This window comes from Mobula hypostoma, chromosome 3, assembly GCF_963921235.1.
Source record: "Mobula hypostoma chromosome 3, sMobHyp1.1, whole genome shotgun sequence".
Classification (NCBI taxonomy): Eukaryota; Metazoa; Chordata; class Chondrichthyes; order Myliobatiformes; family Myliobatidae; genus Mobula; species Mobula hypostoma.
The window spans coordinates 215011144-215025859 of NC_086099.1; the positions used below are offsets into that span (position 1 = coordinate 215011144).

The window sequence follows — 14716 nt, forward strand, 5'->3', positions numbered from 1 at the left end:
CAGCATCTGCAGTATTCCTGTTGTTTGTTGTGAGAGAAAGAATGTGTGTATAAAAATAAATAACGGATGGGGTACAAGGGAGAGGTGGGGCATTAGCAGAAGTTAGAGAAGTCGATGTTCATGCCATCAGGTTGGAGGCTACCCAGACAGAATATAAGGTGTTGTTCCTCCAACCTGAGTGTGGCTTCATCTTTACAATAGAGGAGGCCGTGGATAGACATGTCAGAATGGGAATGGGATGTGGAATTAAAATGTGTGGCCACTGGGAGATCCTGCTTTCTCTGGTGGACAGAGAGTAGGTGTTCAGCAAAGCGGTCTCCCAGTCTGCGTCGGGTCTCGCCAATATATAGAAGGCCACATCAGGAGCACCGGACGCAGTATATCACCCCAGCCGACTCACAGGTGACGTGTCGCCTCACCTGGAAGGACTGTCTGGGGCCCTGAATGGTGGTAAGGGAGGAAGTGTAAGGGCATGTGTAGCACTTGTTCCACTTACAAGGATAAGTGCCAGGAGGGAGATCAGTGGGGAGGGATGGGGGGGAACGAATGGACAAGGGAGTCGCGTAGGGAGTCGTGCGGAAAGCAGAGAGAGGCGGGGAGGGAAAGATGTGCTTAGTGGTGGGATCCCATTGGAGGTGGCAGAAGTTACGGAGAATAATATGTTGGACCTGGAGGCTGGTGAGGTGGTAGGTGAGGACCAGGGGAACCCTATTCCTAGTGGGGTGGCGGGAGGATGGAGTGAGAGCAGATGTGCGTGAAATGGGGGAGATGCGTTTGAGAGCAGAGTTGATGGTGGAGGAAGGGAAGCCCCTTTCTTTAAAAAAGGAGGACATCTGCCTCGTCCTGGAATGAAAAGCCTCATCCTGAGATCAGATGCGGCAGAGACGGAGGAATTGCGAGAAGGGGATGTCATTTTTGCAAGAGACAGGGTGAGAAGAGGAATAGTCCAGATAGCTGTGAGAGTCAGTAGGCTTATAGTAGACATCAGTGGATAAGCTGTCTCCAGAGACAGAGACAGAAAGATCTAGAAAGGGGAGGGAGGTGTCGGAAATGGACCAGGTAAACTTGAGGGCAGGGTGAAAGTTGGAGGCAAAGTTAATAAAGTCAATGAGCTCAGCATGCGTGCAGGAAGCAGCACCAATGCAGTCGTCGATGTAGCGAAGGAAAAGTGGGGGACAGATACCAGAATAGGCACGGAACATAGATTGTTCCACAAAGCCAACAAAAAGGCAGGCATAGCTAGGACCCATACGGGTGCCCATAGCTACACCTTTAGTTTGGAGGAAGTGGGAGGAGCCAAAGGAGAAATTATTAAGAGTAAGGACTAATTCCCCTAGACGGAGCAGAGTGGTGGTAGAGTGGAACTGATTAGGTCTGGAATCCAAAAAGAAGCGGAGAGCTTTGAGACCTTCCTGATGGGGGATGGAAGTATATCAGAACTGGACATGTATGCATTCCTCATTCCAGTAGATAGTGTGCAATCCTCATTCCAGCATCTGCAGTCCCTTATCAGAATCACTCTTATAATCACTGACATAAGTCGTGAATTTTGTTGTTTTGTGGCAGCAGTTCAGTGCAGGTATAACAAATTAACATAAGTTACAATACATAAGTAAGTGTTGAGGTAGCATTCAGGAGTTCATGGGCTGCTCAGAAATCTGATTTCAGAGGGGAAGAGACTGTTCCTAAAGCATTGAGGTAGGAGAAAATAATACCAGAATGCAGAATATAATGTTTCAGTTACAGAGAACGTGCACTGCTGCAGTGAAACCAATGCCATGAGAAGGTAGACTGAGGTCAAGAGTCCATCTTATCCTACAAGATCCCAAACTTCTGCTTGTTGGGGGGGGGGCAGGGAGAAGAGAGAATGTCCAGGGTGGGAGGGGTAGGGGTCCTTGATTATGTTGGCTGCTTTGCTTTTTAATTTTGTTTTGTTTTATTGAATACAGCACAGAGTAGGCCCTTCCTGTTCTTCAAGCCATGCTGTGCAGCAACCCCTGATTTAACCTTAACCCAGTCACTGGACAACCTACAATCACCATTTAACTTAACAACCAATACATCTTTGGACTGTGGGAGGAAACCCACACAGCCACAGGGAGAATGTATAACTCTTTATAGGCAGTGGAAGGAATTAAACCTGGGTCGCTGGTACTGTAAAGCATATTAACCACTAGGTTTATCAAAAGAGAGCCTGTGGCTGGTTTTCATGATGTACTGAGCTGAGTTCATAACTCTCTGTAATTTCATAGTCATAGTCATACTTTATTGATCCCGGGGGAAATTGGTTTTCGTTACAGTTGCACCATAAATAATAAATAGTAATAAAACCATAAATAGTTAAATAGTAATATGTAAATTATGCCAGGAAATAAGTCCAGGACCAGCCTATTGGCTCAGGGTGTCTGACCCTCCAAGGGAGGAGTTGTAAAGTTTGATGACCATGGGCCGGAATGACTTCCTATGACACTCTGCGTTGCATCTCGGTGGAATGAGTTTCTGGCTGAATGTACTCCTGTGCCCAATCAGTACATTATGTAGTGGATGGGAGACATTGTCCAAGATGGCATGCAACTTGGACAGCATCCTCTTTTCAGACACCACCGTGAGAGAGTCCAGTTCCATCCCCACAACATAATTGGCCTTACGAATGAGTTTGTTGATTCTGTTGGTGTCTGCTACCCTCAGCCTGCTGCCCCAGCACACAACAGCAAACGTGATAGCACTGGCCACCACAGACTCGTAGAACATCCTCAGCATCGTCTGGCAGATGTTAAAGGACCTCAGTCTCCTCAGGAAATAGAGACAGCTCTGACCCTTCTTGTAGACAGCCTCAGTGTTCTCTGACCAGTCCAGTTTATTGTCAATTCGTATCCCCAGGTATTTGTAATCCTCCACCATGTCCACACTGACCCCCTGGATGGAAACAGGGGTCACCGGTACCTTAGCTCTCCTCAGGTCTACCACCAGCTCCTTAGTCCTTTTCATATTAAGCTGCAGATAATTCTGCTCACACCATGTAACAAAGTTCTTGTGGTCTTGGGCAGACCAGTTGCCATACCAAGCTGTGATACATCCAGATAGGATGCATCAACAAACTCGTATCACAGTACTACAACACTGAACACTGTCCAGTCAGTTGCTTGGCATTATTGAAGTTTATGCTCATTGTAAGTAGTAACATTTATAAAAATGCACATGAATCTAATGAGTTAAAAGTTATTGAGGTGTAGTGTTTTAAACTGAGAAGTCTTTGATAAAGAGACAGTTGGTCTGATGATTTTTTATTCCTGTGGATTCGATCTGCAGTTGCAGTTGCAATGCAGAGACATCCTCTAGAGGGCGGCAGTGATGTGAAATGCCGCAATGGCTCCTGGAATGTGAGAATCAATTTCTGTAGTCTCCATTCAAGTGGCCAAACTGTTTGTTGGTCAAAGGTAAAACTTGGAGCTTTACTTTTGCATTTATATAAAAATTTGTTATTTGAAGGCTAGTGGGGAAATAGCCCAGGATATCATTGTAACATTTCAGCAATATCACAGAAATCCTATGTGTAGAATGTTAGGAGAGTGCTGGTTTTTGGAATGGCTAATATATAAAGACATTTCTGGAACTTGAGAACTTTGGAACATGATGCTAAAGGAAGAAATTATCAAATTTTAGGAAATTATGTATCAGAATCAGTCTTATTATCACTGACTTGTGTCATGACATTTGTTAACTTAGCAGCAGCAGTGCAATGCAATACATGATAATGCAGAAAGAAGGGGAAAATAAATAAATAAATATCAGTAAGTATATATGTGTATATGTGTAAATAGTGCAAAAACAGAAATAATAATATATTTTAAAAAGTGAGGTCATGTTCATGGGTTCAATGTCCATTTAGGAGTCACACGGCAGAGGAGAAGAAGCTGTCCCTAAATCGCTGAGTGTGTGCCTTCAGGCTTCTGTACCTCCTTCCTGATGGTAACAATGAGAAGAGGGCATGTCCTGGGTAGTGGGGGTCATTGATGATGGAAGCCGCTTTTCTGAGGCACCGCTCCTTGAAGATGTTTTGGATACTACGGAGGCTAATACCCGAGATGGAGCTGACTAATTTTACAACTTTCTGTAATTTCTTTCAGCCCTGTGCAGTGGTTTCCCCCCCTCCCCATATCAGACAGTGAAGCAGCCTGTCAGAATGCTCTCCACAGTACATCTATAGAAGCTTTCGAGTGTTTTAGTTGACAAACCAAATTTCTTCAAACTTCTTATGAAATATAGCCACTGTCTTGCTGCATCAATATGTTGGAATCAGGTTAGGTCCTCAGAGATCTTGACACCCAGGAACTTGAAATTGTTCACTCTCTCTACTTCTGATCCCTCTATGAGGATTGGTTTGTGTTCCTTCGTGTTACCCTTCTTAAAGTCCACAATCACTCTTTCGTCTTACCGACGTTGAATGCAAGGTAGTTGCTGCGACACCACTCCAGTAGTTGGCATATCTCACTCCTGTATGCCCTCTCGTCTCCATCTGAGGTTCTACCGACCACAGTTGTATCATCAGCAAATTTATAGATGGTATTTGAGCTGTGCCTAGCCACTCAATCATGGGTATAGAAGGAGCAGAGCAGTGGGCTAAGCACACACCCCTGAGGTGCGCCAGTGTTGATCGTCAACGAGGAGGAGATGTTATCACCAATCCGCACAGACTGTGGTCTTCCGGTTAGGAAGTCGATGATCCAATTGCAGAGGGAGGTACAGGGACCCAAGTTCTGAAATTTATGAACAGCGTAATGTAAGCCTCATTATGGAGGAAGCGCATAGTCTCTCCAGCCAGATCAAGTCAAGTTAAGTCATATCAAGTCAAGTTCATTGTCATTTTTTAATGTACGTGTATATGGTCAAATGAAATAATGTTTCTCTGAACTAAGGTGTAAAGGATTGGTAGTATACATAATACACAATAATTTATGGAAGTAAAGATGACATTTACAGATGGATTAGACAAAAAAAAACAAACTACAGTGCATGAATTAAATATTGTAAGATACAGAATAGATTATCTAGCGATACGATGCGAATACAATGCGGCAAGGAGTTCAGAAGCTTAATGGCCTGAGGGAAGAAACTGTTTCCCATCCTGTCTGTCCTTGTCTTTATGCATCAGAGTCTCCTGCCTGATGGTAGAAAGTCAAGGAGGATGCTGGATGGATGGGTGGGATCACTAAGGGTCCTGCGTACCCAGCGCTCCTGATAAATGTTCCTGGTGAATGGTAAGGAGACCTAAGGGCTCAGATTTAGATTTATTTTTACAGTGAAACGTGTTGTTTGAGTTAACAACAAACACAATCTAAGGATGCAGCACACACAAAAGTTGCTGGTGAACGCAGCAGGCCAGGCAGCATCTATAGGAAGAGGTACAGTCGACGTTTTGGGCCGAGACCCTTCATCAGGACTAACTGAAAGAAGAGATAATAAGAGATTTGAAAGGGGGAGGGGGAGGGGGAGGGGGAGATCTGAAATGATAGGAGGAGACAGGAGGGGGAGGGATGGAGCCAAGAGCTGGAAAGTTGATTGGCAAACGGGATACGAGGCTGGAGAAAGGACAGGATCATGGGACGGGAGGCCTAGGGAGAAAGAAGGTGGGGGGACCTAGAGGATGGGCAAGGAGTTATAGTGAGAGGGACAGAGGAAGAAAGAGAGGAAAAAATACCTTTAAATAAATAAATAAGGGATGGGGTACGAAGGGGAGGTGGGGCATTAACGGAAGTGAGAGAAGTCAATGTTCATGCCATCAGGTTGGAGGCTACCCAGACAGAATATAAGGTGTTGTTCCTCCAACCTGAGTGTGGCTTCATCTCGACAGTAGAGGAGGCCGTGGATAGGTATATCAGAATGGCAATGGGACGTGGAATTAAAATGTGCGGCCACTGGGAGATCCTGCTCTCTCTCCGCCTGAGAAAGCAGCGCGGATAAGGTGGGCCAAATAGTTTCCTATGTTTTAAGTTTTCAATGACTCTAAATACCAGGAAGCATCAAGATGTATGCAGGAAGTGGAGTAATATAGGATTGAGATTGAACCTACCACAGGAGCCCAGGCAGCTCTGCTGTGTCCCGTGTTCAGTTGACACTCGGAACTGCAGGCTGGGTAAGGCCACCATGGTGTCCCGGGAAGTGTCCGCTCACCCTTTGTTAAGTAGCAGCAGTAAACACACCTGCAACTTGTCAAATCCCTGGCCTAGCTGCAGTTCTTCGGAATTTAAATCAGCACTCCCAGCGGCTTGTTTTTGAATTCACACTGAGTTGCTCACCTGAGTTGAAAGTGGAAGAACTTTTGTTTATGCAATATTTTACTAAATCTTGTCAACTGCTTTGTTGAGATTTGTTAGGATCATAGAATCAATGCAAACATACCCACAAATGGTAGTGTTTCTTTGACGATTATTATTCCTATTATTCAGCTGCAAGGTGAGTTCAAGTCCCATCTTGGCAGCTGGTAAATTAAAATTCAGCTGATAAATACAAGTGCGAATAGGAAGTTATGTTGGCCAGAAATGAGAATACCCCCAACTCAGAAGTACAAAAGGGGGTGTGATACATCTTCCTCCCTTTAATTAACTTCTAAATAAACACATCTTTCCCTACTCTTTAGTGATAGAATTCTACAGAATGATTTGTGTTACATAGAACAGGACAGTACAACAGCACAGTACTGATCCTTTGGCCCACAACATTGGGCCACCATTTTTACCCACTCCAAGATCAGTCTAACACTTTCCTCCCGCTCAATTTTCTTTCATCCATGTGCCTATCTCAGATCATTTTAAACCTTCTGAGTGCCTCTACCACCACCCTTGGCAGCACGTTCCACGCAATTACCACTCTCTTAAAAAAATCCTACCTCTGACAACTCCCTATAATTTCCTCCAATCACCTTAAAATTAAGTCCTTTCGTATTAGCCATTTCCATTCTGGGAACAGGGAACTAAGTGTTCTCTCAATCTATGCCTCTTATAATCTTGTACACCTCTATCAAGTCACTTCTCTTCCTCCTTCGCTCCAAAGAGAAAAATACTTGCTCACTCAAGCTATCCTCATAAGACTTGTTCAATAATCCAGTCATCCTCTCTAAAGCTTCTACTTCTCCATATAATGAGGTGCCCTGAACTGAACACGATAACCTAGTAACACAGTAACAGATTGCAAGGAGCCATTGGATGGTGCATAGTGGGAGCCAGATTTGAAAACAGCAAGTAGGGTCATTTGTGTCCTTCTGCGTTCCACAGATTCCGAGGAGCTGTTGAAACAGCACAGAAACAGGTCCTTTGGCCCATCTCATCTGCGCCAAACTATTATTCTGCGTAGTTCCATTAACCCACACCTTGACCATAGCCTCCATCCCCCTCCCATCCATGTACTTATCCAAATTTCCTTTAAATGTTGAAATAGAACCCACGATTCTTTCCTCTGGCAGTTTGTAGCACACTCTCAACGCCCTCTGCATGAAGAAGTTCCTGCTTATGTTCCCTTGAAATGTTCTATCTTTCACTCTTAACCCATGACCTCTAGTTCTAGTCTCACCCAACCTCAAGCCTACTTGCATTTACCCTGTCTGTACCCCTCATCATTTTGTATACCTCTATCAAATTTCCTCTCATTCTCCTGTGCTCCAGGAATAATATCCTAACCTCTTCAATCTTTCCCTATCACTCAGGTTCTCAAATCTCAGCAACATCCTCGTGGATTTTCTCTGCACTCTTTCAGGTTTATTGAGAGCTTTCCTGTAGGAAGATAGCCAGCACTACACACAATAGTCCAAAATCGACCTCACCAATGTCTTACACAACTTCAACAGAACATCCCAACTCCTGTACTCAATGTTCAATTGTTTCAAAAAAGGTTTTATTAAGAAGGAACAAACACAATCACAAAACACAGTAGTTAGTTTTGGACAGATGTTTTACTCCTCAGGGTGTTCCACTGATTTTTAGTGGTTGAATACCGTAAATCAAAAGCAATTTTTATTACGAGCCTTGGGTATTTCTTTTTAACATCCCGCAATACCTATTAATTTTCCAGAGAAAAAAAAATGGTGCCTTGTGTTACTGTGTTGACACATGCTGATTCCGACCAAACACTAACAAAAGTAGCCAGCAATCCACAGATTGCTGTGCAGGCAAGAGGCATTTTCACGGAGCTAGGCTTTGAACAACTTGCTGTCAGAGCAGCAAAAGGCTTTGGCTGTCTACCACTTGGAGCTTTAATCAAAATAGATGTGATGTCATGCCACAAGGAGGAGCGGCTACGACCAATCATCACCAAGAATTGTCAACACAGGGAGGTTTCCTTTTACAGTCTAATCCATCCCAGCTATTTTAAAGCCACACCGTGCACAGCTGCACTTGACGATCAGCTGCGGGAGTCTCGTAACTACATTTCTGCATTTACTGTACCTTAGTCAAGCTGAAGAGTTGGAGCTATTGAATCGGATACCTTCTTCTGCCATCCTGGATGATGCTTGCTTAATGAGGTGCACTTTATTTTGTTAGCTGGGATTTTTTTTAATTAGCACGTTGGCTGTCCTGGATCACAGCTGCGAAGATCTGCAACTCCTGAGCCAGTGCCCAGCACTTCTTGCCGGGAGTGATCCCATCATCACCTGAAACCTGGCATGACTGGCTGCCACACCTACCGAGCCCACTGCCGCTCATGAAGCGTTTTGGTAGCCTCAGAGGGAGTAAGAAACGCAAGGACCAGGAAGGCAGACCAGAGGGATGGCAGTCAGAGCCTCATGGTCTTTTAGGTAAGCATGTAATTGTCGTGGGCCGTGCACCGGAAAGTTTATGACTTAAGGACACAACAATTACTCTGGTTTATCTCTGTCCGTGGGCTCCTCTACTGCCGTGATGAGGCCAGACTCAGGTTGGAGGAGCATAATCTGCCTGAGTAACCTCCAACCTGATGGTATGAACATCAATTTCTACAATTTCTGGTAATTTATCCTTCCTCCCTTTTCTCCCATTTTCCATTCTCCAAACTGGTTGCTCTCTCTCCCCCCTTCTCTTCTTCTCACCTGCCCCTCCTTCCCTTTCTTCCATGGGCAACTGTTTCGTCCTATCAGGTTCCTTCTTCTTCAGCACTTTACTTAATCCTCCTATCACGTCTCAACTGCTTACTTCATCCCCCACCCATCTACCTTCCCTTTCACCTGTTCTCACCTTTCAACTGCCAGCTTGTACTCCTTCCCCTTCCCCACCTTCCTATTCTGGCCTCTTCCCCCTTCCTTTTCAGTCATGATGAAGAATCTTAGCCTGAAGCATCGATTGTTTCCTCTCCATGGATGCTGTCTGATTTACTGAGTGTCTCCAGCATTTTGTGTGCATTACTCAAGATTTCCAGCATCTGCAGAACCTCTTGTGTCTTGGTCCACTCATTTTAAAGGGTTGTGAAGCCTCCTTAGCTCCCCAGCCCTAATGTTAAAGCAGCATGCAGAGTTACCGAGGAAAAATCTGTCCACCAAATGCATGGTGCACAACTCTTTATACAATGCATTCCTGTAATCCACTGTTTGCAATGAAGCAAATTTCAAAGTAAGGGTTCTACACACCCGTTGGCCAGTATTTGCATGTTTAGCAACCATGTTACTATACATTTAGCTGTTTTAATTTGAAGGACCTTTGATTTGCATTTCCTACTTTGCAACTGTGGCACATTCTGAGAATCACTGATATACAGTAGGTCACAAAATGTGTTGCTTTGCGGCAGCAGTACAGCGCAAGACATTGAAAAATTACTCTAATTTGCAATAATAAATAAATAGTGTGAAAAGAGAGCGTATGAAAGGAACCTCATAATGCAGAGCTTTAAAAATTCTTTAAAAATTGTCGACAAGGATCAAGGACCAACTTTATTCACCATGTACACTTACATGTCTTAGGAATTTGCTGTGGTGTGTTGGCCAGGGTGCAGCATGCAACATTCAATAATGATAAAGAATAAAGTAAAAAATAAAGTTAAAGGTTAAAGTTTGGATATGGAATAAAATGTGTATAAATACATAAATACCGCATATATTTACAATGTGAACAGCATTATATAAAGTGATATAAGGTGTTTACCTTGCAGTACACAGCAACGGGTATAATAGAGAGCGGTGAGGTAGCTAACTAGAATGGTTGATGAGATTAATGGCTTGGGTTATCTACAATGGTTTTAACAAGTTCCAATATTATAGTTAGGAGCAAATAGACAAAAGGTAGCAAATCGGTAGCTGGCTGTGGCTGGTAAGGCTTCAGAATGGAAAATATAGACTTTTTGCTGAAGTCTCTTCATGCGCCACTACGCCAGATTTTTAAACTCCATTCAATTCACTGCCTCAACCAAGGGGTAAAGTTCAAGGCAGCTGACCTGTGCACATAATGTCAGGTGCTTTGTGGTGGCCAATTTCAGGGTCATTTCACAAATGGGATCCTATCCATACTCACTACCCAGGACATGCCCTCTTCTCAGGAGGGAAGAAGTACAGGAGCCTAAAGACGCACACTCACCATTTTAGCTACAGCTTCTTCCCCTCTACCATCAGATTTCTGAGCGGTCCATGAATGCATGAATACTGCCTCACTATTTTCGCTCTCTTTTTGTACTACTTGTTTTAAATTGTAACTTAAATAATTTTTTTAATGTATCAGACTCAACTGCTGCCACAAAACGACAAATTTCATGGCATATGTCACTGATAATAAACCCAATTGGGATTAATGACAGTGCACAGGAAACTAGTTACCAACTAGTTATTATCTGTGAGTGTGAGTCCCTAAGTAATCCTCATATTGCAAATCTTAGCAAGCTGAACTTCTAATTCTCTGGGGTAAGTTAGACAACAATGAAATGTGATACCTGAGATTAATGTGCTGGAAAAATATATGTTAAATTCACTAAAGTCTTCTGTTTTATCAAAATCAGGTTTAATATAATTGGCATATATTGTGAAACTTTGCGACAGCAGTACATTGCAATGCTTAATAAAAGCTATAATTACAGTAAGAAGGCGTAGACACATTTATATAGCTAGGGTGCCCAAGACTTTTGCACAGTGCTGTAGTATTTTTATGCATAGCACTATAGTGCTGCTTCAAAAAAAATTGTATGACATCTGTGAGTGAAGATAAACCTGATTCTGATATAGGCCTCTATTGGTGACAGAGGACAGGAAGGGGCAGGGAGAGGGGAATCATGGTTGGGAAAAGGAGAAGGGAGAGGGGAGAGATCGGGAAGCACCAGAGAGACATTCTGTAATGATCAATAAACCAAATGTTTGGAATCAGATGACTTCTCCTAGTGCCTCAGGGTTGAGTGTATGTGCACCCACGCCAACCCCACCCCTGGTAACCTACCAGCTGTCTCACACCCCTCCGGTGGCGCTCCACTCTTGCCATTCCCAACATCCCAACATCCTCTGCTCTCACCAGATTTACAAACTGGTTCTCTGCTCCGATTTGCACAGTACTGTATATATTAACAAATTAAATTAAATAAGTAGTGCGAGAAGGGGGCAAAAGAAGTGAGGTAGTGTACATGGGATCATTGTCCATTCAGAAGTCAGAAGCTGGTGTGGAAGAAGCTGTTCCTGAAACTTCGTGTGTGTGTGTCTTTGGGCTCCTGTATCTCTTCCTAGATAGTAGCAATGAGAAGAGGGTGTGTCCTGGGTGATGGGGCACCTTAATGACAGATGCTGCCTTTTGAAGAGGTTCTCGATTCCAGGGAGGCTAGTGCCCATGATGGAGCTGGCTGAGTTCGCAGTTTTCTGCAGGTTTTTCCGATCCCGTGCAGTGGCTCCTCTATACCAGACAGTGATACAACAAGGTTATACAAAGCCTGTCATAACACAATGTCCAAAAGTCCTTCATGGGGAGTGAAATGCTTTAGAACTGTAGAGGAAAACTGCTCAAAAGTTATCTGAATAGCAAGGTACTACAAACTGCAGTGTAATAATGGGCAGATAGTCCTCTTCTGTTGCTGTATAAGGGATAAACATTGGCACAGGGCACTGTGGATAATGGCGTAGCATTCTTCAGAAATAGTGCCGCTAACTATATCTAAAACAGGGCCATGATGTGCCGACTGATACAGTGTAGCTGTGGACAACATTCATGTTGGCACGGCTCTGAGTACCAGCCGAGGTGATGATCCAAGTCTTGGCTGCCGTGTCTCATCCACTGACAGAATTTGTAAGGAAACTGCTCCATTATCTGTTCTGTGTTTGGTACAATCCCACATTGTGAAAGGAACTGTGTAAGTGGATTTCTTCATTTAAACCCCATAGTCAAGCGAAATGACCCATAGTCTTCGGAGTGTCACACTGACAGAGCAGCGGCCGGTGTCTAAATACAGTACGGTTAATTGAGGCACATCGGGACCAGTACATTGTGGCCCAAATAGCCGAAGTTTCATAGAAATAGGTAAAAAAAAAAGGTGTAACAAGGACAAGCTACCTTTTAATTAAGTAACAATTTAATAAATTACAGAACAAATTAGAGCACCACCAATACTACTACAGGGCGATAAAACTGTATTAGTTTCTAATAGTTATCGATGAAGGAATTCATTCAGTCTGCACTGATGTGTTCTTTGCTTGACTGTAAATGAACAAAATCTGCACAGACACCTGGTGCAGACAATGGACTACCTTCATAAAATTTTTGACAACTGCATCCTCCAAATCTTCATGTTCATCATAACATTCAAGATAATTGTCATTACCTTCAAATTCTCCATAGTTGCTAACTTGGCTGAGTTTGCCCATAGTTTCTCATGGTAGCATAGTGGTTAGCACAACACTTTACAGTACAGGTGACCAGGGTTCAATTCTTGCTACTGTCTGTAACGAGTTTGTGCATTCTCCTCATGACCATGTGGGTTTCCTTCCATAGTTCAAAAACCTACCAATTGGTAGGTTAATTGGTCATTGTAAATTGTCTCATGATTAGGCTAGGGTTAAATTTGGGAATTGTTGGGCAGCGCAGCTCGAAGTGCTTACTCCGTGCTGTATGTCAATAAATGTCTGTCAATCAGTCAATCAATCAATAAATAAATAGACTGCTGAATAGCAAAATCTTCATTTTCACTTCCAGCCGTTTCTGGCATCTCCAAGCCTGAATGCTTGAAACTGCGGTGAGCAAAGCTGTTCTGAATTGCCTTACTAATTATTTTTTGCCAACTATGAGTGACAAAGATCATTGCTCTTTGAATACAAGCACATACAGCTGAAGTTATTTGAAAACTTTGCCTCTAAGCATACTGTAATGTCTACGGTCACACAAGTTCATGCAACTGATGCTAGTTAGAAATTGTTCGGCAACATTCTCCTGTCCCAATTAAGTGGAATAGAGTCCCAAATAAACAGAGGGAATCCCAGTTATTTTCTTGATTATTCTTTGTTCTGTCCAAAATAAGTGGCTGTTCTGATTAACCAATGGCCCAATGAACCAGAATCTACAGTATTTGTTTAAACTTTGACTAACAAAAGCATCAACTACAAGTTTGCCTAATGAGAGATCAAAATTAATTGAAAGACATTTTGTATAATTCTGTGCAATAGCTCCGTGCATTCAAACTAGAAGCCATCTCTCTACCACCAGTCTCCTGGGACTGGGATGTCTGCCGCACACAGAGTCCCAGGACTGGGTTTCCCCTTCAGCCAGACACAATCTCCACTGCGTTCAGGGTCCCTGGACTGGGGTTCCCCTGTATCTAGAGTCCCAGTCCCAGATTCCCAGGACTGGGACCCCCCCACCCCCCATCCTTTGCCAAAGAGACTGAATTGCCCCATGGCCAATGTCCCAGGACCAGGGTCCTCCTCACTGAATCCTAGAACTGGGGCATTTCTGCATCCAGGGTCCTGGAACTTAGGTTCCTCCCTCACCCAGAGTCCCTGGACTGGGTCTCCCTCCAACCCCCTCCCCCCAAATCCACACTGTACCCATTGTTCCCGGACTGCGATCACCACTCCTCGTCGGAAGTCTGTGGAGAGGGTTGCCCCTTCTCGCCCAGAGCCCAGAGTCCTGAGACCAGCATCTCCCTCCCTCATCCAGGGTCCTGAGACTGGGTTCCCTTTGAGCCCAGGGTCTGGGACCATAGTCCTCACTTCACCCAGTGACCTGGCACAGGGTCCTGCAGTGGCCAGCATTCTTATACGAGTAACTGTAGAGACTGACATCCCTGGTGTTGCAGGATGAAGCAAGCTGACGCAACAGTGATGACACAGCAGACACATGTGGCTTTGTCCACAATCCTGTCTAACACTTTATGTATAGAATTGCTTGTTAATTCAAAGACAGTCATGGTCAGTGCATTCTGCAATTATTAAATATAACCCTTCCAATTCTGACCTTTTGATACTCACTGCTGAATTATGATCTCCATGCTCTCAGCTGCCAAGGTCCTAATCTCTGGAATATCGTCCTAGATCCCTCTGGATGCTATCGGTACTTCCCTCTCTAATATGCTTACTGACAATGGTTTTGGTCACCTGTGCTATTCTGTTCTTTGGCCATTTTTTTTAAAAAACAATCTTCCTGTGAAGTGCCTTGGGACATACGGTACAGTGCAAATACTGAGTACATAGATATAGCTAGGGTGCCTAAGACTTTTGCACAGGACTGTAGTAATTTTATGTATTGCACAGTACTGCTGCCACAAAATAAAACAAATTTCATGACGTGTGAATGATGAT

General features: G+C 43.8%; 1 protein-coding gene across 7 annotated transcripts in view; it reads left to right on the top strand.

Annotated features, from left to right (window-relative positions):
* The window catches only part of LOC134344521 (5'-AMP-activated protein kinase subunit gamma-2-like), a 512949-nt gene that overhangs the window by 278350 nt on the left and 219883 nt on the right, over positions 1–14716 (top strand). Inside the window, exon 1 of one of the 7 annotated variants that reach the window (XM_063044468.1) lies at positions 8244–8788. The exons of the other annotated variants lie outside the window; for them this stretch is intronic. Coding sequence (XP_062900538.1) covers positions 8695–8788 — 94 coding nt within the window. The 5' untranslated portion in view covers positions 8244–8694. Of the gene's footprint in view, positions 1–8243; positions 8789–14716 lie in introns of those variants that run through there. 7 annotated transcript variants of the gene reach the window in all.